This window comes from Vanrija pseudolonga, chromosome 6 (genome assembly GCF_020906515.1).
Source record: "Vanrija pseudolonga chromosome 6, complete sequence".
Lineage (NCBI taxonomy): Eukaryota > Fungi > Basidiomycota > Tremellomycetes > Trichosporonales > Trichosporonaceae > Vanrija > Vanrija pseudolonga.
This window is the reverse complement of record NC_085854.1, coordinates 1968864-1995618: the sequence shown is the minus strand read 5'-3', so window position 1 is coordinate 1995618 and position 26755 is coordinate 1968864. Positions and strand designations below refer to the sequence as shown.

The 26755-nt window shown below is 64.3% G+C and overlaps 12 protein-coding genes and 1 non-coding gene across 17 annotated transcripts; 5 read left to right on the top strand and 8 right to left on the bottom strand.

The window, feature by feature from the left end:
• Positions 1–209: 209 nt before the first annotated feature.
• Positions 210–314, top strand: LOC62_06G008561. Its single transcript has 2 exons — positions 210–246; positions 269–314. It is a non-coding gene; the product is annotated as a tRNA-Ser (tRNA).
• Positions 315–1153: 839 nt separating this feature from the next.
• rtn4ip1 (Reticulon-4-interacting protein 1, mitochondrial) lies at positions 1154–2270 on the bottom strand (the record flags this gene model as incomplete). The annotated part of the gene is made up of 2 exons (XM_062775102.1): positions 1154–1163; positions 1333–2270. The coding sequence occupies 2 exons, from the start codon at positions 2268–2270 to the stop codon at positions 1154–1156; spliced, it is 948 nt and encodes a 315-aa protein (XP_062631086.1).
• Positions 2271–2523: 253 nt separating this feature from the next.
• On the bottom strand, positions 2524–3775 carry LOC62_06G008559 (uncharacterized protein). The gene is made up of 2 exons (XM_062775101.1): positions 3630–3775; positions 2524–3476 (listed from the first exon to the last, which is right to left on the bottom strand). The coding sequence occupies exons 1-2, from the start codon at positions 3649–3651 to the stop codon at positions 2623–2625; spliced, it is 876 nt and encodes a 291-aa protein (XP_062631085.1). The 5' UTR covers positions 3652–3775; the 3' UTR covers positions 2524–2622.
• A 562-nt stretch (positions 3776–4337) lies between these two features.
• LOC62_06G008558 (uncharacterized protein) lies at positions 4338–4916 on the bottom strand (the record flags this gene model as incomplete). The annotated part of the gene is made up of 1 exon (XM_062775100.1): positions 4338–4916. One exon carries the CDS (start codon positions 4914–4916, stop codon positions 4338–4340), a length of 579 nt encoding a protein of 192 aa, XP_062631084.1.
• Positions 4917–6785: 1869 nt separating this feature from the next.
• SPAC824.09c (putative protein) lies at positions 6786–10656 on the top strand (the record flags this gene model as incomplete). The annotated part of the gene is made up of 4 exons (XM_062775099.1): positions 6786–7721; positions 7765–9067; positions 9105–10350; positions 10425–10656. The coding sequence occupies 4 exons, from the start codon at positions 6786–6788 to the stop codon at positions 10570–10572; spliced, it is 3633 nt and encodes a 1210-aa protein (XP_062631083.1). The 3' UTR covers positions 10573–10656.
• A 406-nt stretch (positions 10657–11062) lies between these two features.
• Positions 11063–11677, bottom strand: LOC62_06G008556 (uncharacterized protein; the record flags this gene model as incomplete). Its single annotated transcript, XM_062775098.1, has 4 exons — positions 11063–11143; positions 11194–11382; positions 11548–11618; positions 11671–11677. The coding sequence occupies 4 exons, from the start codon at positions 11675–11677 to the stop codon at positions 11063–11065; spliced, it is 348 nt and encodes a 115-aa protein (XP_062631082.1).
• Positions 11678–12732: 1055 nt separating this feature from the next.
• LOC62_06G008555 (uncharacterized protein) lies at positions 12733–13191 on the top strand (the record flags this gene model as incomplete). The annotated part of the gene is made up of 1 exon (XM_062775097.1): positions 12733–13191. The coding sequence occupies one exon, from the start codon at positions 12733–12735 to the stop codon at positions 13189–13191; it is 459 nt and encodes a 152-aa protein (XP_062631081.1).
• Positions 13192–13336: 145 nt separating this feature from the next.
• On the bottom strand, positions 13337–13843 carry LOC62_06G008554 (uncharacterized protein; the record flags this gene model as incomplete). The annotated part of the gene is made up of 1 exon (XM_062775096.1): positions 13337–13843. The coding sequence occupies one exon, from the start codon at positions 13841–13843 to the stop codon at positions 13337–13339; it is 507 nt and encodes a 168-aa protein (XP_062631080.1).
• A 667-nt stretch (positions 13844–14510) lies between these two features.
• Positions 14511–15366, bottom strand: LOC62_06G008553 (uncharacterized protein; the record flags this gene model as incomplete). The annotated part of the gene is made up of 2 exons (XM_062775095.1): positions 14511–14982; positions 15311–15366. The coding sequence occupies 2 exons, from the start codon at positions 15364–15366 to the stop codon at positions 14511–14513; spliced, it is 528 nt and encodes a 175-aa protein (XP_062631079.1).
• Positions 15367–16335: 969 nt separating this feature from the next.
• LOC62_06G008552 (uncharacterized protein) lies at positions 16336–17118 on the top strand (the record flags this gene model as incomplete). Its single annotated transcript, XM_062775094.1, has 1 exon — positions 16336–17118. The coding sequence occupies one exon, from the start codon at positions 16336–16338 to the stop codon at positions 17116–17118; it is 783 nt and encodes a 260-aa protein (XP_062631078.1).
• LOC62_06G008551 (uncharacterized protein) lies at positions 17094–18313 on the bottom strand. Its single transcript, XM_062775093.1, has 2 exons — positions 18193–18313; positions 17094–18155 (listed from the first exon to the last, which is right to left on the bottom strand). Exons 1-2 carry the CDS (start codon positions 18194–18196, stop codon positions 17236–17238), a joined length of 924 nt encoding a protein of 307 aa, XP_062631077.1. The 5' UTR covers positions 18197–18313; the 3' UTR covers positions 17094–17235.
• A 534-nt stretch (positions 18314–18847) lies between these two features.
• DBP7_2 lies at positions 18848–23120 on the bottom strand (the record flags this gene model as incomplete). 4 transcript variants are annotated; one of them, XM_062775087.1, is made up of 5 exons in its annotated part: positions 18848–19416; positions 19593–19763; positions 19851–20667; positions 20718–22986; positions 23023–23120. In XM_062775087.1, 3 exons carry the CDS (start codon positions 23118–23120, stop codon positions 20206–20208), a joined length of 2829 nt encoding a protein of 942 aa, XP_062631073.1. In that variant the 3' UTR covers positions 18848–19416; positions 19593–19763; positions 19851–20205. The 4 variants fall into 4 exon arrangements, with proteins under 4 accessions (XP_062631073.1, XP_062631074.1, XP_062631076.1 ...); XM_062775088.1 differs by having other exon boundaries at positions 18848–19763; XM_062775089.1 differs by lacking the exon at positions 23023–23120 and having other exon boundaries at positions 20718–21315.
• On the top strand, positions 21295–26296 carry sin1 (the record flags this gene model as incomplete). 2 transcript variants are annotated; one of them, XM_062775091.1, is made up of 7 exons in its annotated part: positions 21295–22986; positions 23023–23556; positions 23603–25113; positions 25162–25429; positions 25483–25795; positions 25850–26127; positions 26167–26296. In XM_062775091.1, 6 exons carry the CDS (start codon positions 23534–23536, stop codon positions 26246–26248), a joined length of 2475 nt encoding a protein of 824 aa, XP_062631071.1. The 2 variants fall into 2 exon arrangements, with proteins under 2 accessions (XP_062631071.1, XP_062631072.1); XM_062775092.1 differs by lacking the exons at positions 23603–25113; positions 25162–25429; positions 25483–25795; positions 25850–26127; positions 26167–26296 and having other exon boundaries at positions 22708–22943; positions 23018–23130; positions 23183–23208.
• Positions 26297–26755: the final 459 nt, after the last annotated feature.

The window sequence follows — 26755 nt, the reverse complement described above, 5'->3', positions numbered from 1 at the left end:
GCGTGCGACGCGCCGTCCCGCCCCGACGCCGCGGCACACCCGCAACCTTGCTAGTCCGAGAGGATCTCTGTGAGAGTGTGTTCAAGGTACATGAGAAACCGAGGGAGGGGGACGGGACAGGGGGTGAAGGAAGCCGAAAGGAAAAGTCACGTGTCTGACACCGCTCTTAACCCACGGCAATTTCCCTGACCCGTCGTCTTCTCGACAACGGTGCGATGCCCGAGTGGTTAAGGGGAATGACTTGAATCGTGCTTTCGGGCCGTCAGCGATCATTTGGCGTCAGCCGCGTGGGTTCGAACCCCACTCACACCTTATTGTGGTTGTTTTGGCGATCCCAATAGCAACTTCTTGTTGGGTTTTACACGCTAGTAGAGAGAAGAATGGTTGCATAGAAAGATAGTTGCACGCACGCACATGTAGAGCGGCGTCGGCCTGTGGCCAGAATCAATGTTACGTAAGGCTAGAATCCAACACTTCTTAACCGGCTTAATAGCAACTTATTAATCGTCTTACATGCGCGCATTTTATTATGCTACCATCCTCCAAACGACACGACGCCCAGCTCGCCCCGGCGCACCCGCACTCGCACCTCATCAAGCATATCATAGCTCTTCTGTACGTCGCCCCGCGTGGCGCGCAGCGCCGTGACCGCAGCTTTGGGTGTAAACCCCTGGCGGGTGAGGAAGGCGACCGCGGCGTCGTCGACGTGCTCGACGCGGAGGGCGCGGCGCCACCACGCCGAGCGGGGGTGCTGTGTCGTCACAGCTGGCCGTGTCAGCTTCGTAGACGTCGCGGCAAGACACACTGTGTACTGATCTCATCGTGCTTGGGCTCCTGCATGTGGGCTCCGCGTTGCCCCGGTTTATGAACCCCTCACCTCGTCGAACATCCGACCACCGGCCGCGCCACAAGTCGCCGATGTGGTCGGAGTTGCTGCGCGTCGGCAGACTACCGGTGACGTGGGATCCCGGATCCCGCCGAGTGTGTGTTGCTGCCCGCCGTGGTTCATGCTTGCTGCCGTACCGACTGTGCGGTGCAGGCAAGGCAAGCTAGCTAGCCTGCTGTGGCATGGCCGGCCTGCATCGGGACGGCGTTGTGGCTGGCAGAGATGCAGGAGCGGATGTTGCCACTGTGTTCGCCTACCTAGATCAGATCACAACGGGCTTTCAACGACCAGCGGCCCACCACGCAGACCTATGTCCACGATGCATAAGCCTATCAGTTCTCCTCGGCAGGGGGCAGCGTAATGACAATCTTCCCCTTCGCCTTGCCGCTCTCGAGCCGCTCGAAAGCCTTGGCAAACTCCTCCATCGCCACTCAGAGTCCACCAACACTTCAAGCTTTCCCTCGTCCACGAGCCTCCCCAGCTCGCCCAGCTGCGCCCCGTCGGGGTTCATAAACATGTACTCGTACCTGAGCCCTCTGGCGGACGCGAGGGCGCACGTCGCCCGGAAGCGCGACCACAGCACCCCGTTCACGACCCACCGCTTCCACCACGGCACGTAGGCGTCAAAGCTGCCCGGGTTGTTCGGCCCGCTAACAGTGACAATATGTGCGCCGTCCGCCGCCGCGCCGAGGAGGTCGGACACGTCGTCGCGCGGGCCGGCGGCGTCGAACAGCTTGTCGAACGCGCCGTTGCTCGCCGCCCAGCCCGTGAGCGTGGTGCTCTTGTAGTCGATGATCTCGTCCACGCCGAGGCGGCGCACGAGGGGTTCGCCGGCCGGACTCGCGGTCGCGACGACGGTCGCGCCGCGCATCTTGGCGAGCTGGATGCCGTACTGCCCGACGACGGTCGCGCCGCCAGCAACGAGTAGCCTGTCGCCCGCGGACACGGACAGCTTGTCGAGCATCTGTGCCGCGGTCAACGCGCACAGCGGGAACCCCGACGCGGCAGCGAGGCTGATGGACGCGGGCGCGCGCGCGGCGTACCCCGCGGGCACGGACACGAACTGCGCCACGGCCCCCGTGTGCGTCTTGCTCACGCGCGCCATGACGCGGTCGCCGACAGCGAAGGAGGCAACCCCCGCACCGAGGGCCACGACGGTGCCGGCCAGCTCGTTGGCCGCGATCTGCGGGAACGCGTTGGGCGTGATTTGCGCCATTAGCCCGTTGCGCAGGTACACGTCGACTGGGTTCAGCGCGGCCGCGGCGACGGCGACGAGGACTTCCCCGGGCCCGGCGGTGGGCCGGGGGAGGGTCGCGAGGGTCGTGACCTCCGCCCCGCCGTACTTGGTGTACACGACCGCTTTCATCGTCGGTGTCGCTCCCATGGTGCGCGTGTCGTGGGTGGGTGAGAGGGAAGAACAGTAGATCCCAATGCATCGCCCATGCCTAGCTAGCTAGATCTTGTTATCGCGCCGCGCCTCGGAAGCTCGGCCCCAGGCCACCGCCATCCCCGCGCACGTTCCTCGCCGATGCCGCATCCACACGCCCAAGCATCCCCGCGCGGCGCCGACATATCCCGTCCAGCGGCGACGAGCAGGCCGGCCACCACACCATACACAACAGCACACCACACAACAACACATTAACGCGTGCATATGCGCGTGTACTACGTACGCTAATGTACACGGGGTCTCCGGCGACGACACATACACTACTACTACCTGCCTGCTTGCTTGCTTACACCGCTGCTCCCCCCGCGCCAGGGTGCGCGCCAAGCGCCACCCCCGCCCCCTCGACCACGGCCAACACCTCGGCCGCGTCCGCGCCCGCGTCGCTCAGCCGCTCGTCGTGCTGCAGCGCAGGGGACGCCGTAAAGTCGATACGGAAGCTGTGGTCCGCTGACGCGGGCGCGTCCGCCTCGTGCGTCGGCGCCGTGATGCTCACGTCGGGTGCGTGGGGCGTTTCGTCCAGCTCGGGGTCAGACTCGGCGTCGTGCTCCTCGTGGTGGTCTGCCGCGGCGTAGTGTGCGGGCTTGCTCGTCTCGCCGGGGTCGGTTGTTGTGGCCGCTGCTACTGGTGTCGTCTCCTTGTCGTCGTCGTCGTCGTGCTCCGTTTCCTTCTCGCCCTCCGTAGCCCCCTCCCCGTCGGCGGCCTTCGCCGCCTCCGCCTCCGCCTCGGCCGCCTTCTCCCGCTCGGCCCTAGCCTCCGCGGCGCGCGCCTTGGCCTCCTCGGCAAGCAGCTGCGCCTCGGTCTTGCCCTTCACTGTCGGCGTCTTGGGGCTCGTCGGCGTCCAGCCGCGCGCGGCGGCCCACCCGCCCTCGGGCTCCTCGGTCGAGAAGCCCATCAGCAGCGCCGCGCTGTCGTCCGTCGTCGTGTCTATCCTCGGCGGGGGCGGCTGCGAGAAGGACACGGTGCGCTGGCCCGGCGGCTTGGTCGTGACGGGCGACCGGAGGGGGGTCGTCGAACTCGCCTCGTCGATGTGGCCTAGGTTCTTGCGCGAGGCCTGCGTGCGCGAGTACAGCTGCTTTGTGCTGCTGCCTGTCGGCGGCGCCGCATCGTCCGACATGCAGAGGAGCTTGCGCCACCATGGTGCTGGCGCTGTTAGCTGGCGTGGAGATGCATGCGCGAGTGGCGACGGCCGCACAGACAGTCGCGGTCGCGTGCGTCGTATGCCCGCTTGGCAAGAGACGCGTTGCGCGCAGCCCGCCGCGCCGTGGGCCCCGCTCCCGCCCCCGCACAACTCACAACCTGTTGTTGCTGTCGCCATCGTCTTCGTCGTCGTGCACTCGTCGCGTCTTGCGTGCAGTCGTTCGTCGCGCCGCAAGAGTAAAAGTGTCAAGTGCAGTCGTTGTCGTCGTCGTCGTTGATGCTTGTCTAAACAAGTGGGCGCGATGTGCTGCTGCTGCTCGTTAGTTCATCTGCAGCGCGTGATCCGAGGCGAGGCGAGGCAGCCTGCCTGACGACCTCGCGCGGTTGCCTGCCGCCTCCGCCGCCGCCGGTGCGCCTTGGCTTGAAGCTCAAGTTGGCTCAGCCAAGCGCATCAGCGCGACCCACCCGGCAACTGGCCTTGCCAGTATACCTCGCCCTCGCCCCTGAGCGATTTTATCAATCCCACTCGAATTTCCACTTTGATTCATTCACAATTTCACTAGTCAATGCGCGAGTGCCGTGCAGCGGGTCAGAGTGGGCCAGGCGGGCGCATGGGCGTGGTGCCTATACACCCGCCGCTCGACGCGTCGCTCGCGCGTGCATGCCGTCGTTATTGCTTCGGTCTATCCGTGCCGCTCAGTTACGTGGGGTTGTTGCTTTGCTTGCTTGGTGTTCAATACGTTCAAGTCGGAGAGCTGGAGCGAAACTTGGAAGCGCATTCGCCGGGCGCCGGGCCTTCGGGGCCGACGGGGTCTGGGGTCGTGGTTCGCGGCGGCCGCGTTGGGCCGTCCTCGTCGGCGCCGACTACCACGACGAGCTGCCGCTGTCGCACCCGCCGCCGCCACCACCAGAGTCGAAGCCGCCGCCGCCGCCCGAGTCGCTCGAGAACGACGGGCCAGAGTCGTACGAGGGGCCCGAGTCGAACGTGGTCGAGGGCGGGTCGTAAGACGTCGAGGGCGGGTCGTACGCGGTCGACGGGCCCGAGTCATGCCCGCCAGAGTGGTGGCCACCGTGGTGGCGCGGCTCCATGGGCGCCGAGTTGTCGCAGACGTCAGGGACGACCATCGGCGTGGTGGTGTAGTTGTCGTAGCGGGTGCTAGTCGAGCGGGTCGTCGAGCCGCCGGTCCGCGCGAAGGACGCGGCGGGGACGGTCTTCGGGGCAGGCTTGGCCGCGTCCTTGGGCTTGACGGTGAACTTGGGGATGGGCGCGGGGGCGGGCTTGGGCGCCGGCGCGGGGGCGCTGGGCTTGACAGTCGTCGGCGCCACGACGGGCTTCTCCTCGAAGGTCGAAGTGGTCGTGTCGACCGACTTGCGCTTCTCGGCCTCGACGTCGGCCATGCAGAAGACCTTGCGCCAGAAGCTGCGGCGGGGGGAGTTGGTCATTGTGTGTGTGGGGGGGTGGGGGGTGTAGTTGTGGGTGTGGGTTGGGAGGGTTGGAACTGGAGTCGTGAAGGCTGAGTGACGGGGTGGCTAGCTAGCTAGTGTCTGGACGTCTGGAGAGACTGTTGCGTTGGTGTTGTTACTGGTGTCGACTTGGACTCGAGGACCGTGCTTTAAATACCTTTCATCGCGGGCATCGAGCTCGCCATCGTCGTCGAGTCCAGTCATCCAACTCGGCACCACCGGCACCCACTGCCCAGCCACTACCACCCCCTACCTCATCGAGATAACACGCAACCCCGCGCAGATCGGCGCTGCCGCCGGATCAAGAACGCCCGCCGCACCAATCGCATGCACCCCGTATGCTGCCCCGCACTTCCCATTCCGACAGGCACGCCGACATCGCAATGCACGTGTGTATCGCTTCGACAAGGCAGCGAGTGGCGCCAACGACAGTGGCATCGCCGCCATTGTTTCAGGTGGCCGCTGTCGTTGCGGCGGTGCAGCACCGCCCGTGGTCGGATTTGGCCACAAATCACCCACCCGCCGGCGCTGATCTGATTTCTCCGTCCGTCTTATCGCTTGGCCGTGTGCGTCATCACGGCCATGCATGTCTCGCTACGACCGACACGGAGACGGAGAGCCAAGGATGTCGGGTAGTGGTCGTGTGAGTCGCCGGCTGGTGTGGCCGGTGGTGCCGAGTCAACCTCCTTCCTTCCTCACCGCCTCTTGCTGCCTTGTTCCGCCCGCCATCAACATCAACGCCAATCCCAGCAAGCCCGGCATACTTGCATCGAATCGACTTGGCCCACGTCCGAGACCAGCGCAGCATGCATCAAAGTGCTGCTTGCTCTCGGTGACTGACGGTGCACACGAGTTGCTTGCAAGTCCGCCTGCCGCCTGCCGTCTGCCGCCCTTCCCTGACGTCACCCGCTGGTCGTCGCGTGCGCGTACGACGTGTCTTTTGTATTTACTTGTATTGGCACAAGAGTTTGTGGCTGTATTCCATTGTCCCTCGTTAAACGCCACGCCACGCCACGCCTCGCCACGCTGGGGCCCATCATCCATCCTGCCAAGACGGAGGAGACGTGGCGCGGCGGTGCGAGGCGTTGCATGTTGTGGGGTTGGGTGATGGGGGGGAGGGGTGGGGGGAGGGGGGCTGGACAGACTGGCGCACCGTTGGCATGCAGCGCGCAGTGATGGTCTCTACTTACTAAGTGGCAATAGCAGGCAATGGCAGGCTCGCGCACGGCAACCTGATCAGACCATCCCTCCTACCCGGATCACGTGCCTCGGCCCGTCCAACTCGACCATGTTGTGCACCATGCATCCCGACCTCCGATTGATTGATTACACACTTGTGGACTGTGAGATGGACGTTGTTACGGGAGAGGGGTGGAACTGACAGCGGGGAGAGGGACCTGGCCTGGCTGGCATGCAGGGGTGAGAAGCCAGCGTGGCGGAATCAGATTGAGTGACATTGAACCACTTGTCGTTGTTTTGTTTTCGCGCGCGCGTACGACAAGTCAAGTCAAACTGAACCGAACAACAATGGTGAGATGGCCAACAACGACGACAGCAGCAACAACAGCATAAACTAGACTCAAACTCTATCCCACCAACAACTCTTGCTCCACTCCATCACACACTCGTCTTAACACAACATCTCGACGACCTCGCCTCTTGCATCACCACCACGGCCCCGGCCACGACGCGTACCTGGAGCAAGCCGCAGCCAGCCCGGCGTCATCTCGTTCCTGTCGCCTTGCGTCGCCGTCGACAACCCCGGCCAACGACGACGACGACGACACGGCCTAGCTCTTCCACGCCTTTGTTCCCTTCCCACACTCTATTACAATGCCATTACAAGCAATGCCGCCGCCGCCGCTCCCCCCGCCGCAGGGGCCGCCGCCGCCCACGCCGTCCGCGCGTCCGCCGACGCCAGCGCGCGAGCGGCCAGCAGACCCCGGCGCGACGGAAGAGCTCGTGTCGACGCGCCGCACGTCGGTCCGCTCGGCGCGCCACTCGAGAGCGGCAATCTACGTCCAGCAGCAGGCGCAGTACGAAACCGACCGGCAGGCGACCACGCCGAGCCCCGTGTCGTCGGTCGCGCCGAGCGTGTCCACGTCCTCGTCGAGAAGAGTGCCCTTTCCCGAGTCGGCAGCAGCGGCTAGAGCAACGGCTACCCCATCATCGGTGGAGCACGAACCCCCAGCGCCGTCGAGCATCGGACACGCATCGAGTATCGGCCACGCCCCATCATCGAGCTTTGGCCACAAGCCGACATCGAGCTTTGGCCACGACTCTGGCGCCGCGCCGGCCGCCTTTGGGCAGGACGGGCCGTCGGCAACATTCACCCCGTTGGATCACGGGCCGAAACCCACCCCGCAGGCAGGCTCGACGTCGACGGCATCGACATATCCCTCTGTTCCCATCGCGCCACTGCCCGACTCGCTATTGTGCCGGACTACCTTTAACGCCGTGGAGCACTCGGCGACAACGCTCAGGCGGTTAACAAAGACGGTACTCACGGCATCGTCCACGGTTGTTGCGCTGCATACACAGCTCGCAGCGGCCGAGGATGACCTGCTAGTCGCTTTGGGCGAGCTCGGACGCTGGCTGGAAGGAGGGTACGGCGTCCGTGGAGACGTGTGGGATGCCGATGGTGGCATCCGCAAGGTCGCGCGCGAGAAGCGGACACGTGAGAGGGAGGAGCTCGAGGTCATGGTCGAACACAGCGTGCAGGCCGTCAAAGGCGAGATCAAGCGCCAGGGCCTCGCGGGCGCTGGAGCGCAGCAAAAGTTCGAGGTGAGTGCCAGCGGGGCAGGCACAGACAGCTGACTTCTTGCAGGGAGTCGCGAAGCAGTTCTACGCGCAGACAGCGACGTACCTCGGCGAAGCGACGAGTTCGACCCCTGACCCAGCATCAGACCTCGCGCAGGCGGCCCGGACGGCCCAGTTCGACCTCGTGCGGTACAACCATCACTCGACGCTGCTGTACGCCGTGCCGCCTAGCTCGGTCGGCTGCCTCGATCTGCTGGTGGGGCTCTACGCTTGGGTTGGAGCGCAGCTGTCGTCCGTGCCTGGTCGACGGGCCGACACACACGCTCAAAAGTTGACCAACGATTTTGCGTCGCGCTTGAACCTGGGCGACGATACGCCGACCCAGCGCGGACGGGCGCTGGCCGTTAGCGAGACGCCAGTGCCTATCCTCTCGCGTGACGATGCGGGCGCTCGAGGCAATGTCGACGTGCTGGCGCGTGACTTGGCCCTGAGCCTTGCTCACTTGGTCCAGGTTCGAGGCGACTTGCTCGCTGGCTGGGCTGCGCGTGACCACCAGACTACGCTGTTGGAGGAGAACGCCAGAAGACTGGCCGACCAGGTGCCCGACACCGCCGGCTCAGTCAGGCACATGTCGATCGCGGACGAGCCTCCAGCGACGACGCCGCTTGCCGCTGCCGCCGCCGCCGTCGTCGGCAAGGAGAAGGGGGGTCGTCGGCACAAGATCCAGAGTGCTGTTGGTGGCCGTATTCGTGGCCTGTTCTCCTCGTCGTCGGCCGCGTCGTTACCTACGCTCGCGGAGCGTGCGCCACCAGTGTCGTCAAACTCGATCCCACCGCCAAACTACAGAAAGAGTATGGACGCGAGGCTGGAAGCTGCGTCGTCGGCGGCACCTGCGCGCGGTGTCGTGCACGTGTCGTTACCCCAGGCTGTGCCGCCTGTCCCATCCTTACCGCCGGGGGCTGCCAGACCCCGGCTGCCGCCAAACTCTGCGCCCACAAGACCAGCACGTCCTGGAACAGCGCCGGAGCCAAGACCGTTTGGCAAGACAGGAAGACACTCGCTCCAAGTGTCGCCGTTTTCGTACACTGAGCAACCGCTCACTCGTACCAAGTCGAGCCATGGGAGGTCGCAGTCGACCAACAGCGCAATCACCAAGGCCCGGTCGTCGGCGCTAGCGGAGACCACGGCCAAGCTCATGGGCACGGCCGCGGGTAGCGGCAGCCCTTCACTCGGTGGAGTCGGCGGCATTGACGGCACCGGTGACGAAGATGATGCGCGCGCCGAGGTCGGCAGAGTCAGAGAGGGCGTGCTGTGGGGCACTGGAACCTGGGAGGAGCTCGACAAGGCCGGTGGTCGAGGCCGCTGGGATCGTGAGTGCAAGCACAAGTGGACATTGCTAACCTTCAGGCCTCTTTGTTGTCCTTGCCCACTCCAACATCTACGAGTACCGCGAAGCCAACGCTGGCAAGACCGAGTCGGCCGCGACCGTCATCGACCTCAAGTTTGCGAGTGTGCGCGAGGGCCGCGGAACAGATCGCCGCTTCGCTTTTGAGATCGTCACGCCGTCGCATGGCCGGCGGCTGTATCAGGCGACGTCCGAGGCCGAGATGAAGACGTGGATCTACGCCATCTGCAACGCGATCGAGTCGTGCATCAACGGCACTGCCACCTTGCGCGCAAGCGACAAGCCTTACCCGACCAACGTCCTTGACGAGTACATCAAGGCGGCGCCGCCGACGCCCAAGCCTGGGTTCTTGAACAAGTCGGCCAAACACACGTCGATGCCGGCGAGCTCGGCGTTACGCGAGGCTGAAGCACAGAGAGCACGACGAACGAGCTTCAAAAACAAGCTCAAGCAGTCTGCCGAGTCGGCGGGAGACAAACTGCGCCCAGTGACACGCAACTCGCTTGGCGCAGACATGTCGAGACCGGCGTTCTTTGCGCAGGGCGGGAGAATGCCGAGTTATGGCAGCACGGGTAGTGCGTCGGGACTTGTAACAGCTCCTCTGTCCGGTGCCGGTGGCCACCACGGTGGCGGCGACACGTCTTCGATCGGAAGCCACCACAGGTCTTCTTGGTACGAGGACGACGGGGAGATTGAGAAGAGAGTGCTGGAGATGGCTGGGCTTGGCGGAGTAGGCGCGGCTCAGGAGACGCTGATCGACGAGCGGCGGCAATCGGTTGATGCGAGGGCAAGAACTAGTGCCATCCCTCCGTCGTCTACGCCTCCGGCTGCCATCGGCCCGCCGGCAAACCCTGGCCCTTTGCAGGAGCTGCAGAGGGACGACCCGGGCGTTGTGGTCGACATGGCGCTGTTGCGGCGGATCGCCGACACGGGCGCGAACCGCCGATGTGCCGACTGCGGCAAGGGCATGAAGAGTAGTCGCTGGGCGACGCAGAGTGAGTTGACCTTCCGGGGTCAAGGACCCAGTGCTGATGCTCCAGGCCTGCGCGACTTCCCCATGGTCATGTTCCTGTGTATCCGCTGCTGCGGCCTGCACCGTGGGCTGGGGACGCACATTTCCAAGCCGCGGTCGGTCGACCTGGACAACTGGACACCCGAGTCGATCCTACTCGCAAGGGAGTGGGGCAACGAGCGGGGTAACGCGGTTTGGGAGCGGCGCAAGCCGGTGGGGCATGTGGCGACGGACGAGTGAGTGGGCGCGCGAGCGTAGCGAGCGTGCTTGCGCGCTGTGATCGTGAAAGCATGTCGAACTGACTCCCCAGCGACATCGCCGCATACATCCAGGCCAAGTATGTCGAGGGGCGATGGCTCGCGCCGAGCAACCGCGCGGCATTTGGGTTTACGCCGAGCGGCACTGGCAGCGCGACGACGAGCGCTACGCCGTCGCCTCAGATTGGGCGGGCGTTCTAGGGACGACGAGCATGAATGGATGACTACTGCATGACTAGTTTTAGTAAGGCCTGGTGCCGTCTAGGGATGCTGGGATGCATGGGATACTGCATTGGGTGGGGGCGGCTATGGCTTGGCTTGTGGTTCGCGCTAGGCTGGCTGCCGGCTTGGGTGATTTGGCGGAGGGAGGGGGAGGGCAGGGTTGGGTCGGCAGAGCCGCTCTGCCTGCCGCACATGATAACGAGAGTGGCGGTGTCACCACCACGAGGGCGCCGCCAAGCGGAGTTTCCAGCCGCGCCACACGGCTCCGATGCGCTCGGCCTCGCGCCACGGGCTGGGTTGGGGCGCGGGGCGGGGGTTGGGGGCGGTGGAGGGGGTGGTGGCGGTGGAGGGGGTGGTGGCGACGCTGGCGGCGGCGCTGTGCGTGGGCGTGGGCGTGGGCCTGCTGGCCGCGGTGCTGCTGTCGGTCGACACGGCGGTGATGCTACCGCTCGACGAGGCCGAGCTACGACTAGCGGTGGACACGCTCGACGAGGTAGAGTAGGCCGAGGGCGTGCGCGGCGTCACTGCGGGCCTCGTCGTCGCGGCTGGCCTGGCCGCCCCCGCTCTCCGCACAGTAGCGGCCTCCGCCAACGCACGCACCCGCGCGTCGTCGTGCGCGCGATCCATCCCGCGCTCCGCCGCCGCCTGGCTCTTGCGTCTCTGGCGCTCGCGGCGCACCCACCACCCCTCTGGTTTGGGCGGCCAAGGCTCGACGTCGTACTTGTCCCTCTTGTCCCTCTCAGCCCTCGCGGCGTAAATCGCGGCCGCTTCGGCGCGCGTGCTGGCCTCCTGCGTCGCGAGGCGGGGGTTGGGCGCGCAGCTCGGGCATGTGGGGTCGTACGCCCGCCCCGAGGCGATGTGCCGCCCGTGCTCGCCGTCCAGGCTGTCTGAGGCGGGTAGGGCCAGCGGCAGCTCCTCGCCCCAGCTTGGTTCGAGGAAGGAGTGCGGGCGCACCATTGAGAGCGACTTGCGTGTTGCGGTATACGCGTGCCGGTAGTCGGCTGCTACTGCTGCTGGCTTTAGGGCTGCGGTGTGAGCGGGCGTCGAGGTCATGCGTGGCGACACCTAGAGGCTCACAGGTCATGGCGGGTGGTGTGTGGATGAGCTAGAGGCGGTCACTCACTCTTATCGTCCGTGTCGTATATGAATATCCTCTGTGCTATCGGCGTGCAGTTAGTCCACCACTACCTTCCCGTTGCGATGCTCGTTGCTCGTTGCGCTGCGCTGCAGTGTCGTGTCGTTGCCGCGGATCGTAAGAAGCGGGCGGCGGGCATGGCGACCAGCCGCACGCAGCGTGCAGCGGCTTAAGAAAGGCAGCCAGACAGCCAGCTGTGCTACTACTATCACAGCTGCATGCGGCAGTGTGAGTGAGCTTGAGCAGTCGCCATGATACCGCCGCCTCCGAGGAATGCCACCTGCGATCTGATCTTGCAACATTGATTTCTCTTCAGCCGCTGACGAAAGTGGGCGCGTAGTGCAAGTTGGTCATGTGGCGATCGTGGCTTGCCGCATTCAGCAGCCGCAGCCGTTTCGGTACATTGCAGGCACGGGAGTGGTAGGCTTGCTTTGGGCGATGCTGGTGACTCACACGGTCGCATGCCGTGGAAGCTTGCTGGGTCTGCTGATATGCCGTCGTCGGCCAAGAGCGAGCGAGCGTCGGCGAGCACGACCCGAGGCTCTGGGAGTGAGAACTGGGAGCGGGGCAAGTAAGTTGGCCTTGGCCTCGTCTTGGCTCCACTGCCAGCCATCCGACGACCAGCAATGTGCCTGGGAATGCGACGCTGTGAACAACAACCGATCCGAGATTGTGCAGCAGGCAGCAGGCAGAAGCATGCATTCATGTGCTGCGTGCATTCCCCGCTTCGCATTCCTCATTCACAGCGCCACCCACCAGCCAGCTGCGCCCCGCCCTCGTCATCGCTACCACCGCCCGCCATGAGCAACACTCAAAAGCCGGCCGCTAGCGGAAGGTGGCTCACACCCCGCCCGCGCCGACTCGTCGCCCTCACTCACAAAGCACCGTACGCACGGCCGCTGCCAGCTGCACGACCAGCCTCCTCGTCCTCTTCTTCGCCGCGCCGCACAGCGCCGTCGCCCCGACCCGGTGCCACCGCGAGCGTAGCCTGCGAGCGCGCCACCATGACCACCAGCAGCGACGACGACCAGCCGTGGCGCAGCCGGCCGGCGAGCCGCGGCTCCTCACGCACGAGCTCGAGAGCGAGTAGCGTAGCGGCGAGTACAGCCAGCGACGACAAGCCAGCGGCAACAAGACGCACCTCGCTGCGCTCGCGCCGCCCCGAGCCGCTGGTGCTCGACAAGCCGCTCCCCTCGGTGCTCAACAAGCCGCGCAGACCCAACACGGCGCTGCCGCTCGCATCGTCGCCCGACACGCCCATCTCGCCGCTGCTCGCGCCCCTCCCGCCAGCGCTCGCGCCGCCGCCCACCTCTCTGGCGCCGCTCACGCCCCTCGCGCTGCCACAGCCTGCGCGGCTGCGCGACTGGCGCAGCGTGCCCATCACGCGCGTGATCCGCTCCCGGTCGCCCAAGGACGCAGAGGTGGCGCTCGCGGCGCTGCCCCGCGTCGCGGTGCCCCCGTGACGGGCGGCGCCGGCTGACCCCCCGCCTCAACCACTCACACACGACATGACGGACATTCATTATGGACCTTACGACACCTGTATGCATTAACGTGGCTCGACACCTTTCTGCATTGACTAACGTGGCTCTCTCTCCGATACAACTACTACAATACAACCCCGTTCGAAGGCATTGCCCAGGCGCTCGCGACGCCGAGCGCCTTCTGCGTCAGCCGGTCGTTGCGCAGGGTGAAAGCGTTGCCCTCGGCCCTGCCCTCCGAGTCCTCGTAGCGCAGCACCTCGCACTGGTCGCAGCCGTTGACGTAGAGGATCATGTTGTTGGGCGCGTCGTAGCGGACGTGGTCTTCCGGATGCTCGGGCACGAGGCCCTTGTGCACCTCGTCGACCGTGGCGAGCGCGTCGCAGATCCGACAGCCCTCGACGTAGGGGAAGTGTGCGAGTGGCAGGCCGTCACTGCCCTTGGCGTGCTTGTCGTGCTGGAGTTTCGTGCGGGCACGCGCCAGGTCCCAGTTGTACGACTCCAGGGCGCGGCGCGCCTCATCTCCCTCGTAGCCCTCGCTTTCGAGCGTCTCGACTGGGGTGGGCTTGTGGGCGAAGAGGCGCGAGAAGATGCCCTTCTTCGCCTTGGGGGGCTGCTGGACAACACTGGTCATGGTTGAGTGTGTGTGGAGGGCATGAGGGGGATCAAGTGTCGCGCCGCGGCGGGTTGTTGACTAATTAGGTGCTCCTGGACATGTTGTCTATCAATTGCGGTGCTCCACTAGTGCGTCCCGTCTAGGTCGGCCCAAAGTTGCATCGCCATTACAGTGACGCAGGCCAAGCCCCACTTGGTGCTGATAGATGGGCTGCATAGGTTCAACATGCTGGTCTGCAAAGTAACGCGTACATTGCCGTGTGCACACATCCTCGGGTAGGTCAGGTAGAGGTGGGAGGGAGCCTTGGCCGTGGAGTTGGAACAGTTGGGGCGCCGAGGTTGTCTACGGTCGCAGTGCTCCGTCAGTCGTGGTGGCATGTTGTTCCGGTGTGAAAGTACATTGAGCGTACGTGCTGTCACCAGCGCCTCGTTATGCCTCCTTCAACCCCCTCGATGGTTCTTGGCCCGAGCTGATGACTGGCAATGTTGGTGGTGACGAAGGACAATGTGCCCGCTCCAAGTCGCCTCGGCGATCATCACCACCCTCGTCGTGGCGCCTCGCCAAGGCGAATCGTGCCCCTCAACCACCCACAGAAGACATGACAGACATAATAGACCTTACGACAACTGTATGCATTAATGTGTGGGTCTCTAACACGGCACCCCGGGCCTTCTTGCGTGGGTACCTAAAAGCCCATGGCCATGGCCATGCCGTGTGCCTTGGCCGTATGCCGGTCGTTACGCATAGCGTAGAATGGGCCCTTGCCCTCTGTATCCTCGCCGCGCAGCGCATCGCACACGTCACAGTCGTCGGCGTACGAGATCGTGTTCGTTACGGGGTCGTAGCGCACGTGGTCGGCTGGATGTTGGGGCGGGCTATCGCGCACGGCGGCGTCAGTCGCGGCGCGCGCGTCGCAGATGGAGCACCCCTTGACGTAGGGGAAGTTGGGGAGCGGCGCGCCGCTCACGTCGGTCGCGTGCTGGTCGTGCTGCAGCTTGCCGCGTGCGCGCGCCACATCGCCGTCGTAAGACGCGAGCACCTGCTTCGCCTTCTTCCTGTCGTGGCCTTCGCTTTCGAGGGCGTCGAGCTCCGGCGTGGGCTTGGGCGCGAAGAGGCGCGAGAAGACGCCCTGCTTGGTCTGGACGACGTCAGTCATGCTGTAGTGCGTGTGTAGGGTGTGGGAGGGGTGAAGATGAGATGAGTGAGGTTGACGCAGGTGCAAGCAAGTTGTTGACAAGTATTGCCTGTCGGTGGTGGAGTGGTGCTCCACTCGGCTTTGCTTGGCTGGTTGCCGATCCCGCATCTGCCGGAGGAGCAGCCATCAAACAAAATGCACCGCCACTGCAAAAAGCCACAATGACGAATGCCAAGCCCCACTCGCCAATAAACTGCATCGCTTCGACTTTTGCCAAGCAGGCGGGTGCATCACGGCTGTACGCGCTCTACTCTGCCGGGGACGCGTACACTGCACAAGTGCATACTCACTCGTATGGGTACCTTGGTGGAGTAGAAGAACATTGGTACGACGCCGTGTCGTACATGCAGGTTCTGGTTCAGCCCCAGATGACCCGGTCGCACGACCAGTGGTGTGCGCGGCAGGCATGCCAACCAGCGCTTGTCAGCACACCGCCTCGTCGTACCTACGTGCTTCGCCACCAAAGGCCTCGTTACGCCCACCGTCCCCTCGATCATTCTTCTTGGCCGAGTCGATATCAGATACGGATGGAGGGTGACTAAGGCGTGAGTCTAAGGGTGCCCGCCGGTCGCGTCGGCGTCAGCAGCGCTCGTCACCACCCTCGTTGTGCAGGCGTGGCGTGCTCGCCGGTGTAACGGCTCGAGTCCGCCCGCCGCTGAGGAGAGTGCCCCGATACGTGTCCGCTGTTTGTTCTAGGCCGCACTTTTCCCCGCCTGTGTCGTGTCGGGACGGAGTCCCAGGAGTTGACAGAGGTCTACCGCGGCAGCCAGGTGGCGACGATGACACTGTGGCCTCGCCGCGCTCATCTTCTCCCCGCCCCAACCCCATACTCCAGTGTTCGCGTCATGATGCATTCCCCAAACCGGCCCTATACGTCAGGTGTTAGCTTGTCTGCCCCGTGCCCTAAATGGACCCCGTCACTCCGCGTCTCGCGCGCGCGCGGCGCGTGTGGCTAGCGGCCAAGTGGCAAAGCACCCAGCGGGCATTACATTACCACATACCCTTGACGACGAGCGCGGCGGTTCTGGCTCAGCCGATCAAGGGTGGCCTGTGTGTGCCGTCTCTGCACGTGCTTGATATGCAGCAGGCAGGCAGGCATCAGCGCCAGACGAGGTGTTCCAGACACGCGTGCCGGCCACGACGACGACCACGTCGCTGTGCCTGCGACGCCGGCCTGGCCACTGTGGCGCCCGTTTCGCCAGCCAGCGTCACCGGCGTCATTGTGGCGAATGTTGCCAAGCATACACTCTGGCTGGCGGCGGTACTGTCAACATTATGCAAGCATCAGCTGCTGCAACGAGGTTAAGAACAGCGCATGCCCACTGCCCTTGTTCGTGTCATCCCCAACCGCCTCCCCTTGCCAAGTTCAAGGACGAGCACATATCACGCACAACACTTGCCTCACAACATCACCTACCCCCCAACAACCCAGCCTCACACACACGACATGGCCTCCTACGACGCAGACCCGACCCGCACCGAGTCGCACTTTGGCGCAAAGTACTACCACACGGGCGAGGCGCCGCTCAGCAACCCCGTCACGAACCTGCACATGCCCCACATGCACGGGCACGGGCACGAGGACGAGGCGGGTCCGTCACACTCGCACCACCACAGCCGCGCGCGGCACCAGTCCGACGCGGGCACGCACTCGGCGCCCTCGGGCCCGTCGTACCGCCGCTCGTCGGAGATCACGAGCGCGACCAACAACTCGAACCTCTCCGACCTGGTCGACACGCAGCAGACCGACCAGATGTGGCACGCGCAGCACTGCGCCGTGGCGGGGGGCACGCGCTCGGCGTCCGACACGCCGCCGAGCGCCAGCCCGTCGAGCTACACCACCCCGCGCAAGGGCTCCACGGGCTCCGGCCTCGGCCTCAGCCGCACCATCTCGCGCGGCGTCTCGCGCTCCATGACCTCCTCGGACCCGCGCTTCACCCCGGAGTGTACCGTGTGCGACCGCATCCGCTCGGCCGAGGACGACGACAAGCGCAAGAAGCAGCACACGCCCCGCGGCGCCAACTGGGGCCGCATGATGGAGAACTCGGGCCGCAAGCGCGACGTCCCGACCGGGTGGTGGTACCGCATGTGGCATTAATCAACGGGCTCGGTGTGAGCGAGCTCTCTACTCTGTCCCTATGAGCTGTCTGTATGAACGCTGCCCGCTGCCCGCTGCCGTATTAAGTTTTCCGTATGAACCTTGTCCGTATGAACGCTACAGTACTTTCGAGAGCTGCGCGAGGTCGATACTCGCGCGCGCAAACCGCGCCGTGGTAGCCGAGCACACTTCCGCGCCCTCCTCCTCGCTCATCCACTCGACGTACGTCTGCCCGCCGTCGTCCGAGTGGGCCGTGACGTCGGAGCTGGAGCTAGGGCTCTCGAGGCACGCGCTGAGGTGCACCGTGTGGTGTGCGGCGCGGGGAATGGGGATGAGCGGCGGGACGGGCACGCGGACGGAACGCAGTCGCGGCTGCTCGGCGTCGCTCACCGCGCGCCGTGGTCGCATCTTCGGCGCGGCTTCCACCGAGCGCACCCGGCTGAGCTGGAGCGTCGTCCCCACGTGTCGCTGCTCGTCGAGCCTGTCGACCGCGTCGCATATCCAGCTGGGCACGCGCCTGCGCATCTCGACGCACCACGCACATGTCGCCTGTGGCCGCCGCACATTGTCGCCGTGGAACAAGGAGCGCCAGAGCGCCTCGGCGGCACCGACGTCCAGCGTGGAGTGTAACAGCGCAGTCGCGATCGCGTCCGCCAGGCCAAACACTTGTTTCTGGCACGCGCCGCGCGCGACGAGCGTGTTGAGCACGAGCGCCTCGAACTCGGCCGCCGCGCGCGAGTCGTACAGCTCGCTCATGTGTGACCGCGGCGCGCCGGCATGCAGCGAGGACGGGAGGGCGAGGAGCTTCTTCCACCACGGCTGCGGACGGAACGACAGGCCCAGCACCCCGCCGCCGCCGCCGGGGCGCAGCTCCTTGCGCGGCTCCTTGCGGGGCGCGTTCGGCCCCGGCGCCTTGGTCGGCCGCCGCGTGTACTGCACGGCTGGGTACGTCGGGCTCGTTGGCGACGGCGCAGCGTGCAGGACGAGGTCCGAGGCCGAGTGGTGGAACGCGCGCTGGTAGTGGTAGATTGATGTGGCTGGCGTCAGCTGGCGATCATCAGCGGTGGCACTCACTCATTGTGGTCGCGGGGGCCGTTGTGTCTTTGTTCTGGGTAAACCAAAGCTGCACAACACCCCCCCGCGAGATTTATACTCGCGCAAGCACGGCACTACGCAAGCTGTGTCTGCATCTTTTCCTTCCACTAGCCCACTCTGTGCCCGCCCGATTCGCCGAACGATAACAATAGCCCCACCCCCCGCCACTCGGCCACCGTCGGAATCCGGCGGCCCGTGCAGGCGCCACAAGCTGCCATGTGCGCGGCGCCACACCAACCCACGGCGTCTCCAAGGCCGCAATGACAAGCATGTGCGCTGCGCGGCCGCAGTGTACAATACGCACCGGCGGCATGGGGGGGTGTTGGTGGCGCCGCCGTAGATCTATCTGCAGAGCGACGACGTCGGCCACGGCTCGTCCCGAGTCGGGCGGCGCGTGTTGGACAACTTCGGACGCGTTCGCGTGGGGCAGCGGCGGCGTGCCTCCCGCGACGTGCGGTGCGCGCAAACAGCGACGACGTGCTGGGCCATCCCCGACCTGATGCATTTCGGCCGGCATCGGATCCTTGGCGCGATCAGAGCGCGACCCATGATGCCGTCCGCGGCTCGAGCCAGCCTGGCTCGAAATGCGCTCGCAATGTTTACACGAACAAACATATTAACGTGACAGTTAGTACTGCGACATCTGGCACCGCTGTATTCATCCATACAAGTGGGCCGTGGGCCGAGCTGGGTCGGCTGGGCCGCATCGTCATTCCACTTGGCCTCGGCCAAGCGTCACCACGTCCGCTCGCCTCGCCTCGCTTCACTCGGCCACCTATGCGGGCGCCTTGAACTCGTAACCCGTCTTGCGGTTCTCAGCCTTGACAGTGAACTCGGAGAGCACCTCGCCCTCAGTGCCAGGGTACGACAGCTTGACGTTGACCGTCTCGCCATCAACGATGGGTCCGACGCCGGCCGGCGTGCCGGTGAGCAGCACGTCGCCCTCCTCGAGGCGCATGATGCCCGACACGAACTCGATGAGCGTCGGCACGTCGAAGATGAGGTCGGCCGTCGTGCCCTTCTGCTTGATCTTGCCGTCGATGGACAGCTCGAGGCCGACGTTGCCGTTGTCCGCAATGGCAGACTTGGGGATGAAGGGGCCGATGGGCGTGAACGTGTCAAAGCCCTTGGCGGCCGACCAGGGGAGTCCCTTTTTCTTGACCGCGTCCTGCATGTTGCGGGCGGTGAGGTCGATCGCGAGGGCTGCGACGCGAGCGGAGCGAGCGGGAGTGTGCGGTGTAGGGTGTAGCGGTACGTTTGTCACGCGCGACGAGGTTCACATAGCAGGAAGAGAAAGACCTTGTCAGCACGACATCCACACCACCTCACCAACCTCGCGACCGCTCGCTGCGCTCGCGCTCGCGGACACGCCGACTCACTGTAACCCGCGACATACGAGTCGGCCTCGGCCTTGGGGATATCGCGGCCGTTCTTGCCAATCACGACGCCGAGCTCGACCTCGTGGTGGAGGTTGACGCCGCGCGGGATCTCGACGGGGCCTTCCCCTGGGGAGAGGTACGAGGATGTGGGCTTGAGGAAGAAGAAGGGCTCTGGGGGGTGGTGTCAGCGGGCGCGGCGTGAGCGATCAACCAGGCGACTGGCGGGAGGAGCTCCTCCCCACCATAAGCCCCGCTCACCCTTCGGCACGGCATTGCCCAGCTCCTTGGCGTGGTCGACGTAGTTGCGCCCGATGGCGACGATCTTGCGTCCGTTGCGGAGGAACGAGGCCATGTTGTGTTGGAAAGAATGGAGAAAAGTACAACCTCAAGATGTGGATGCGATTGAAGCGACGACGTGGTGCGCGATGGTGTGTGTGGTGTGGGCGGGCTCACCGGCCCCATCGGCCCGTCGGCTCAGACTCCGATGCTAGCGAGCGTCGGAGTGATCCGACACAATTTGGCTACGCCGCGGGCCATGTCCGCCCATGGCCGACAAAGCCAGCCAACCAGCCATACAGCATACTCTATCGACTCGATGCATGCGCGCTACATATCACCGGCGTGCCTTGGCCACGAGCTTCTCCAGCTCGCTCGTGTCTAGTGTTTGGAACTCGCCCGACGTGGCGGCGGCGGACGACTTGCCGCCCTTCCTCTCTCCGCTGTAGGCGCCGAGAGTTCCACCGGACTTGACCAGTCGGCCCTGCTTTCGCACGGCCTCGTACATCCTCCTCTCGGTCTCGTTCCTCGCTGTCGTCTCCTTGCCGCCGCGCGGCTCGTCATCTTCATCCTCGGCACCGCCACGCTTGCGCTTGTTACTCGTGGCTGACGATGTGATCTTGGCCTTTGCAGGCTTGACAGTCGCGGCGAGCGTCCCAGGTGCTTCACGCAGGGCGAATGACTTGGCAAGATGTCCGAGATGCAGCGACTTGACGTGGAAGAAGCGGCGCTCTTCCAGAGGGTGTGTGGAGTAGGCGCGGATGAAGGAGGAGAAGGCCTTGCGGGCGAGCGCGGCATTCTGAAGGAGTCAGTGGCTATATCGCTAGACGCTTTCCTAACCACACTCACCTGGTCGTCTCCCAAGACCCATCGCTCGAACGCCAGCTGCACGTCCGTCGCACGCTGCTCATACTCGTGTCCACGGCCGCCGAAACCGCGCCTCAACACCTCGTTGACGCCGACCTGGGTGAGGCGCACGCTGCCACCATCCTGGCCCTCAACCTCTTCCGCAGCACCCATCTTGCTCTCCACCCAAGGGACCCACTCGGTCTCACTGGGCGCCACAAACGCCCACGCCTCACCACCCTTACCCGCACGAGCAGTACGACCGACACGGTGGACGTATTCACTGGCGCCACCTTCGGTAGGCAGGTCGTACTGCACCACCGCGCGAACAAGAGGCAAGTCAAGACCACGCGAGGCGACCGACGTCGCGAAGAGAATGGACGCGTGGGGCGCCGGCGTAGCGAACGCCTTGAGGGACGCCAAACGGGTCTTGAGGGGCAGCGAACCATGCAGACGCTGGATCGTGGTATTAGGCAAGAGTGCTGATCGCAATGTGACGTTCTCCGGGTCGTCGGCGGCCTTGGCCTTGGCCTTTGGCTTTGGCTTCGTCTTTGACTTCGCCTTGTCGGTCGTTTCGCTGTCGTCGTCGTCGTCGTCGTCGTCGCTGTCGTCCTCGTTGTCATCGTCGCTATCGTCGTCCTCCTCAGCCTCCTCCGCCTTGGGCTCAGGGCCACCCATCGACGCGCCGCCGAGCAGCTTGTAGTGATAGTCGACCGCATCTGTAGAGGACAAGAAGACGATCACCTTGGTACCGTCGTTCTCCCCCTCGACGTGAATCTTGGCGGCATTGCCAACAAGCGAACGCAGAAGTGCCACCAAGGTCACAAGCCTGAGCTTGGCCGGGGTGACGACGTACTTCTGGGCGAGCTGCGATGGCGGTGTGAACTTCTCGCTCGTCTCGGGAAGAGTGATTGCGGTAGCGGCCTTGAGAGCGTCGGCGACCTTGTCGTCCGTTGCCGTCTTCTTCTTCTCCTTCATGTCGACGTCGGACGATCGGAACAGAATAGGGTCGCGGAGGGCCATACCCGCCAGTCGCTCGACCTTGGCGTCGACCGTGGCTGAACACAACACAGTCTGGCGTCCGCGGGGCCAGTAAGGCCAGCGCATAAGACCTCCTCCTTCCTCGTCCATCTCGCGCTCGGCGGCAATCTCGTTCCTTCGCCTGCCGTCCATAGCCTTGATGATGCCCTGAATCGTCTCCTCGAAGCCGAGGTCCATGAGCCTATCCGCTTCGTCAAGCACGAGGAACATGCACTTGCCGGTCTGGAAGCTCGCCGTGTTCTGCAGGTGGTCGAGGAGACGACCGGGAGTCGACACAATGATGGGCACACCCTTGCGCAGCTTGGCCTTCTCGTGGGTGCGAGTCGATCCACCGACGAGCAGACCGGAAACGAGCCAACGGGTGTAGCCGCGGTCCTCTTCGTCGTCAGGGAGCGACAGGGCCATACGCAGGATGTTCTCCAGCACCTGTGAGATCTGCTGGGCGAGTTCACGGGTCGGCGCGAGGATAATAGCGAGGGTGCCGATCGAGCGGTCGATGTAGGACAGCTTGGACAATGGCAGGAGCGTCTGGATGATGGGCAGGAGGAACGAGAGCGTCTTACCGGAACCAGTCTGGCTCTGGATAAACACGTCGCGGGGTCCCTCGTCGGCGACCGGCTTCGCGAAGCCCTCCTCATCCTCTTCTCTCCGTGCGGAGATGTCGAGTGGGGAGGACAGCATGTGCGGGAGCGCAGACTTCTGGATACCTGTTGGGGCCTTGATCGCCATCTTGTTCTGGAGGTGGTGAACCAGGAGAGGGTCGAGGCCGAGTCCGGCAAACGTGTTGGTGTCGCCAATGAGCGGAGCGTTGGACGGTGCTCCGAGGACAGGCTCAATCGACTGCTTCACATACCCAATGTTGGGGTTGGACGTGAACAGCGACGAGACGATCTGGGGGCCGGCCGGCGCGGCAGCAGCCTTGGGGGCAGGAGCCTCCTTCGGCTCAACCTCCATGGGGAGACGGGACGGTCCAGCCTCGGCGGAAGGCGCGGCGCGCGGAGCAGGGGCAGCCTTGGGCGCCGGCTGGGGCTTGGGACGGGAGACTGGCGCCGGCGCAGGTCGTGCGACAGGTGCGGCGGTAGCAGGCTTCGGCGCCGGCGCTGGCCTGGGAGCCGGGGGAGGAGGAGGAACGCGCACTGGCGGCTGGCCCACCGGCCTCGTGGTGGCTGGCTCGGCGTTGCCAGACTCGTACTTCTTCACGACGCGCCTCGCCGCCTGCTTGGCCTTAACGCTGAATGTCAGCTCGCACCAGGAGACCGCAGCTCACCGGTCCGTCCACCGTCCGCCCTTCTTCGGCGCAAGCTGGCGCCGGACGTTGCCGCCGTCTGGGACGGAAAAGTTGAGCTCGATCCCTCCGTCGTCCATGTTGTTGTCGGTGGGTGTTGAGGTGAAAGTCCAATCTCCCATCGCGCATCTGCCTGCAGCAGGTTTCAAGATTTCCGCCCACAAGTGAGCGGCAAATCGAGCCGTGCCTGGATTTTAATACGTGTCAAAAATTATCAATGCGGGGCACCGAGTCTCAGGTTGGTCGTCACTGCACTGGGCGCCGCGATGAGCACTGCAGCCGCCTGTGCTCAACAACAGACAGTCACTGCAACTTACGCCCATCGACATTGACGTGGCTTTCTCGTCAACAACTTGCATCTAACACAAACTCTGACTCTCGACATCACGACATCACGACTATAGACTTGTATTAGCCCGGATCGACTCGCCTCGCAATTGTATTACTCTAAACAGCACGGACTTGGCCACCGACGGTCAACACATTCGCCAAGATGGCAATGATATCGGACCCGATGTAGGTAGCCACCTCTCCGTCTACCTACACCTGCTCACCCTTCTAGCTATGCGCTACATGCCATCCGACTATCGGCCCTCCGGACGACTGATGACCCCGTCACGCCGCGCATCGTGACGCTGGACCCGGCGTTCGGGCTGAACCCCTACATCTCGGCGATGGGGCTCGGGGACATTGACAAGTGGCCTGAGATCCAGCGTGCGCTCGACTCGCCGCCCCCAGAACGCGCGCCCCTCGCATTCGACAGCGACGAGGACGAGGACGACCTGCCCGGCCCGTCGCGGCCCCGGCGGAACCGGCGCGCGCAGAGCGATACCGACAACGAGCCGAAGCCTCGGAAAGGCGGTGCCCAGGGGCTGCGGTATACCCAGACCATTGTTGGCGCAGGGCGTGCAGGTGGTGCCAGTATGCGTGTATCAGGACGGAGGGCAGTGGAAGGTCGGGGGGCGGAGCTCGCTGCGCGCCGTGCGCTCGGCGGGAGGTCGGTCGCGAACAGAACCCAGTCAACATCAGAGGACCAGCGGCCGCCGATGCCGCCGCTGAGGCATGACCGGCCACCACAGCCCTTGTTATCCCCGGAGGATGTGTTCTCGTCGGCACCAAAACCACGAGCCGACTCGGCTCCGTCTCCTGCACCGCTGGGGATGACCGCAATGGAAGGCGTCGCAGTTCCCGAGACGGTCATCAGCGACGATGGGGAAGGCGATGGCGGTCGTGACGACTTGTCCGAGGCACTGAAAGCGCCATCACTGCTAGGAACGGCAACATACGACCCAGGGAGCTCTGTTGGCGTCGCTGCGAGCGCGCTACCGAGCGACCTTGCGATGACGGCGGGCGACAGCGACCCGTTGACGGTGGAGATGGTTGACGAAGGATCAGACGTCGGCAGCGCCGAAGTGGTCGACGAAGACATGCCGGTTCCCGCACCACCAGTACTACCAGGTGCAGTCATTGGGGGAACACGCCGGGTATCGCGTGACGTGCTCGCCCACCCCCACTACCGCGTTTCAACGATGGACGAGGACCGGCGCAGCTCGACAGACACAATGCCTGACGAGAAGCTCGAGTTCAAGCGGTTGTCGGCCTTCCCGGCACCTGCGGGTGGCTCAGCGCTTACCTCGGCGCTGAACCAGCATGTCCCGCACCTCGTCTCAACGGGCGGTGGTGCCCCGCCGCCCAGCGGAGGGGCGTCTGGCGTTGGCGGCAACCCCTTCGCCTCGCTCTACGCGTCCGTTGCTGCGCCGCCAACCGTCCCATCCATGTCGCTCTCCGTCTTCTTCCCACACTCGGATGATCCAAGCGAGCCCATCGAGATCAAGGTGCGCAAAGATGCGACCGTGGAAGAGGTCACTGGCCACGGTCTGTGGAAGTACTGGGACGAGGGGCGCGAGCCCAAGCTCGAGGAGGAAGAGGACATGTCGACTGTCGGCTGGGGTCTCCGTATCGTCGAGGACGATGGCGAAGTCGACGAGGACTTTCCGCCGCTGGATCGCGAGGGCCAGATCTCGCGGTTCGGGTACGCCGAGTTTGGTATTGTGCGCGCGACGGACTCTCAGAGTGGGTGCAGCTAACCATATCGTCAACTTCCAAGCTGACACACTTCAGAGAAGCAAAACGCAGCAATGCAGCCGCTCATCCAGCGACGCCCATCGAGGGTCATCTCGGCCCCCATGGCCAGTCGGCCAGTCGTCAAGGCGCAGCCCGCGGCGGCGGTCGCCCAGGCTCGCCCGCCACCAATCGAGTACCTCGACGAGCCGCCTCTGGCCAGCACTGCGCGGACCGCCGGACTGAGCTCGTCCAATGCCACACCCGTGCTTCTCCGTGTTCAGGTGCGCGCAGGTGCGGATGTGCGCTTCACGACAACCATCAGCGTGTGAGTTGGCCGAGTTGTCTGGTTCTTGTCTTCAACTCCGCTGACATACCCAGCCCATCAGACATGTACATTGCGGACCTCACAGAAGTGCTGGTGGAGCGGAAACATCTCCAGCAACCAGCCAGCGACTGGGTGCTCTGCCTCGCCGACCTCAGTTTCGCCCTCCCACTCGACAAGACCGTCGCAAGTCTGGAGGGCAAATCGGAGCTGGCACTCGTCAAAAGGCAATTTGCGGCCGAGTACGGCCTCCGCGCCGCCGACAGAGTCGGAGGTGACCCCAACTCGAGCATGTTTAAACGCGCAAACGAGCCCGCCACAATTGCCGCAAGGTTGGCCATGCCCGGTGACTTTGCTGGGACATACAAGGTGAGTGTTGTGGCCAAGTGTGAACTGTCTTGAGCCGATAACTGACTCAATCAGAAATATCACGTTCAGCGCAAAACTGGTATTGGCCGACATGCTCGCATTCTTGCCATTGATGGAGATTACATTCACATCTTGCCGTCTGAGAACAGGACCTTCTTTGACACAATGAAGACGACGTCATTCCACATCACACTTGTGGCGTCGGTCAAGCTCTCTGGTCGCGCGGGCGGGTTCAAGATCTATGTGTGGCGCGATGGCAACCAGAAGCGGTACGAGTTTGAGGCGGAGAACGGCAAGCAGGCGCAGGAGATTGTCAACACGATCAAGGATCTGTGAGTGAGGTGTTCTTGGGCGAGAGCTGACGACGACAGGATGAGGATCTATCAGACCGAGCGACGGGACCGCAACTCTGTCGGTCCCGGGGCGGCGGTGGGAACCCCCAAGGTGAGGTGAGAGGGGTGTCAATGTTGTAGCAGCAGCTGTATGCATCGTACACGAGCGGACGCAGCGAGCGGAGTCGGCTAACGCGGAGAGCCGTGGTGACTACTCGTGGCATTCCCACGGCTGTCGCCGATCCCGCAATGTAAAGCAGAGGGGGCAGGGGTCGTGACGACCAACCTAGGCGAGACATGAGATAACGACGGTATAGCACAGCAGATTCCGAGGAACTGCGTATGAAAGTGAGACAAAATGGGGAATGAGTGGCCCGCGAGGAACTCTGCGAGGAACCCAGAGGAAACGGAGACAAGTCACAAGACACGGACCTCATCTGGCAGCGTCACTGATGAATGAATGGGATTAAGCTCTCGACACATCATGTGCGACCCAGAAAACTTTAGCAGCGGACTGGAACGCACCCGCTGACGGCAAGCGCGGTGGGCTTGGCGAGGAGAGCGTGGTGGGCTTCTTGGCAAGTCAAAATGAGCACTTGCGACGCCGATGGAGGCGTACCCCTTGACT